The sequence below is a fragment of the Nilaparvata lugens genome, chromosome Y (assembly GCF_014356525.2).
Source record: "Nilaparvata lugens isolate BPH chromosome Y, ASM1435652v1, whole genome shotgun sequence".
In the NCBI taxonomy this organism is placed as follows: Eukaryota; Metazoa; Arthropoda; class Insecta; order Hemiptera; family Delphacidae; genus Nilaparvata; species Nilaparvata lugens.
Window position 1 is genome coordinate 9,536,812 of NC_052519.1, and position 3,034 is coordinate 9,539,845.

The 3,034-nt window shown below is 42.1% G+C and overlaps 1 protein-coding gene across 1 annotated transcript; it reads left to right on the forward strand.

Moving 5' to 3' along the window:
- LOC111060081 lies at nt 1-1,206 on the forward strand. Its single transcript, XM_022347724.2, has one exon. The coding sequence runs from the start codon at nt 1-3 to the stop codon at nt 1,204-1,206; it is 1,206 nt and encodes a 401-aa protein (XP_022203416.2).
- Nucleotides 1,207-3,034: the final 1,828 nt, after the last annotated feature.

The window sequence follows — 3,034 nt, forward strand, 5'->3', positions numbered from 1 at the left end:
ATGGGAGTTTTGGATGTGACACAGAATGGACCGTCATCGGACAACAGTATCATTGGGTTTGAGTACCATTCTCATGCACCCTATACTGTAAGCTATAATACCAATGACGAGATACGGATTCCAATTCAACAGCAAGATGTTTACACACTGCCATCGGAGAGCTATCTACATTTGGAGTATACTGTGACTGGAGCTGCCAACGCTGCTGTGGCCGGAACTCCATGTGTCTCTGGATTCTTCAGCAATGTGTTTTCAGAGATACGCTATGAAATCAATGGTGTGGAGGTGGATGGTATACGCAATCCTGGAGTTACCAGCCTAATGAAGAATGCTGTTACATTTGAACGCGATGAGTGGACCAAGATGGAAGGAGCTGGCTACAAGTTTAGTTCAACCACTGGATTCGCCGATTTTGCCGCCAATGGAGCTGACACTACAATCATGGATGTGCCTTTGAGATATCTGCTAGGCTTTGCCGAAGACTATAGACAGATTTTACTCAATGTGAAACAAGAGCTGGTGTTGAGGGTCAGCCCCAACTTTCACGACTGTGTGAATGTTGCTGCTACCAATGTAGCAATCACAAAGCTTTTGTGGAGAATGCCTTATGTGGAAGTGGCAGATGATGTGAAACTGCGTCTGCTACAGATTGTACAGAACGACACACCCATCAGTATACCATTTCGACATTGGGAGTTGTATACCTATCCAACGTTACCGCAGACAAGAAAGCATACATGGACTGTCAAGTCGACATCACAGCTTGAAAAGCCACGATACATTGTGGTTGGGCTACAGACTGCAAGACGAGGTGTGGCGGCAGCCAACAGTTCTCGCTTTGACAAGTGTAATATGAAGGATGTTCGAGTGTTTTTAAACAACAGATACTACCCATATGAGAGCATTGATGGTGATGATAATCGCATCTACAACATGTATGCAGCTTTCAATGGAGTCTACAACCATGGTAATGCTCGTGCAAGCAACCCTCTGTTTGAAAAGAATGCCATTGGTGATGGAAAAATAATGCTGTTTGCTTTTGATTGCTCCCGCCAAAATGAGTCACTCAAAACTGGAAGTATCGATGTGAGGATTGAGTTTGAAGCATCTGAAAACATTCCAGGTAATACAACTGCCTACTGTATGATGATTCATGAGATGACTAAAGAGTATCGGCCAATGTCAGGCCTTGTACTATCAGTATAAAAAGATATATAGTCAGTGTACAGCAATAAATTGCTCAGTTGAGCTCGAGACAATGAATGAGCCAGTCATGACAGGATACAAAGGACTCGTTATGGAGGAGGGAGTGCTGTCTTCGCATGAGGAGGAGGAGGATGTGGTGGGTTGTGTTACTGGTGGGCGACCGCTGATGAAAGATGTCTCTACAAGTACAACTGGACTCAATGATGACGACTCCTACATTACAGCAGAAAGTGGTGTAGATGACTGGTCATCGAGTAGAGCGGAAAACATTTTTGGGCCACTACCACTATACCTGATGAACTTTCAAGGTTTTGAAGGTTTGGACAACAAGTTTATTGTGAAGGAGATGGCTATCCTGGAGCAGGATGATGAGCATCATGTGACTACTCATCACTACTTTTTCAAGCCTCCCTACTCTGAGTCTCTGCTCAAGACTAGCAGGCAAATCATCGCCAACAACTGTATACATCAAGCTAAACATGGACTCAGGTGGTCAGACTGTGGGACAGAACATCTTCCCTATTCAGCTTTGATGGAAATTGTGCGTGGAACAGTTGGAAGGTGGTTGGATCAGAACCAGCAGCGTCCAATTAAAATCTTTGTCCATGGATATAAGCAGATTACTCTACTGGATACAATTCTACAACTGAACAATGTGGAGTACCTGGACCTATCATCGCCATATTTCTTTCCTGCTACGCCTGATTTGGAGTTGCTGATCAAGAAGATTGATGGTATATACTGCGCAGAACATCATCTACTCAACGTTATTGACATGGTGCGGAACAAGCTATCATCTCCAACGTTTGGAGATTGGTCAACCAACAATGTCAGCAACATTGATGGATTGTCAAAAACACAACTATTTTGCTCATTGAAAATTGTTATTGCTCTACATGGATGGATTAATAAAACTTTGTTAGAAGATAGAACTTTTTGTCGCAATTTTTTCAATGCTGTTAATACTCATTTGCATTATCAATAAAAAAGAAATATTGTAATCAACTCTATGATCTATCATTTATCCTCCTCCTCACTCCTCTTTGAGTAAAGTGCACACTATGTGTTCACATAGAGCTATCGTATTACGTCATACAGACCTATTGAAACAGGAAATGGATTACCCCCACCACTCAGCAAGCAGAGTATAGAAGATGATGCTGACAACAAAATGCACTCAGTCTTACATTGTTGTCAGACAGTGAACGTGAACTTTACCTGTTTAATGCAGTGAGTGAGCTTGAAGCTGAACTGAATTATCACGGTATAATGACATTGAGTGACTTTTTCAAGGAGAGTGGTCATTTAGAGTTTTGTGCAGATCGTGAATCTCATAGTTGTGCATGCATACGACTCAGGCAGAAGCAGCAGGCTGTTGTTGATGCAGTCAAGGATGGAAATGTTTTCTTTGTATGTGATGATCTTCACAACCCATTGAGAAATACTCATGTGACCTCCACTGATGTGAAATGTCTCCTGCTGAAAGTTTTCATGCAAACTATGAAGAGTATCAAGGATAATATCAATAAGAGGGCAATGCGTCATTGCCCACCAGGACTTGCAATGAAATTCACTGTCATGTTTGATGATACTTGCATACTGCTAAAATCTTTCTTCAAGTTGGATAAGGGTAGAATGGCTGCTATTGTTAATCTTGCGAAGGTACCCAACTGGAGGGATAAGGATGTGAAGATTGTGTTGAGTGTTCTCAATCAGGACCAATACTACATTATATGCGGACAACAATCCAAATGTCTACTGGGACTGGGTCAAAAGGAGATCAAATTTGCAGGATTTACAAAAATTGAGAGCACAGGACATGTGAAAC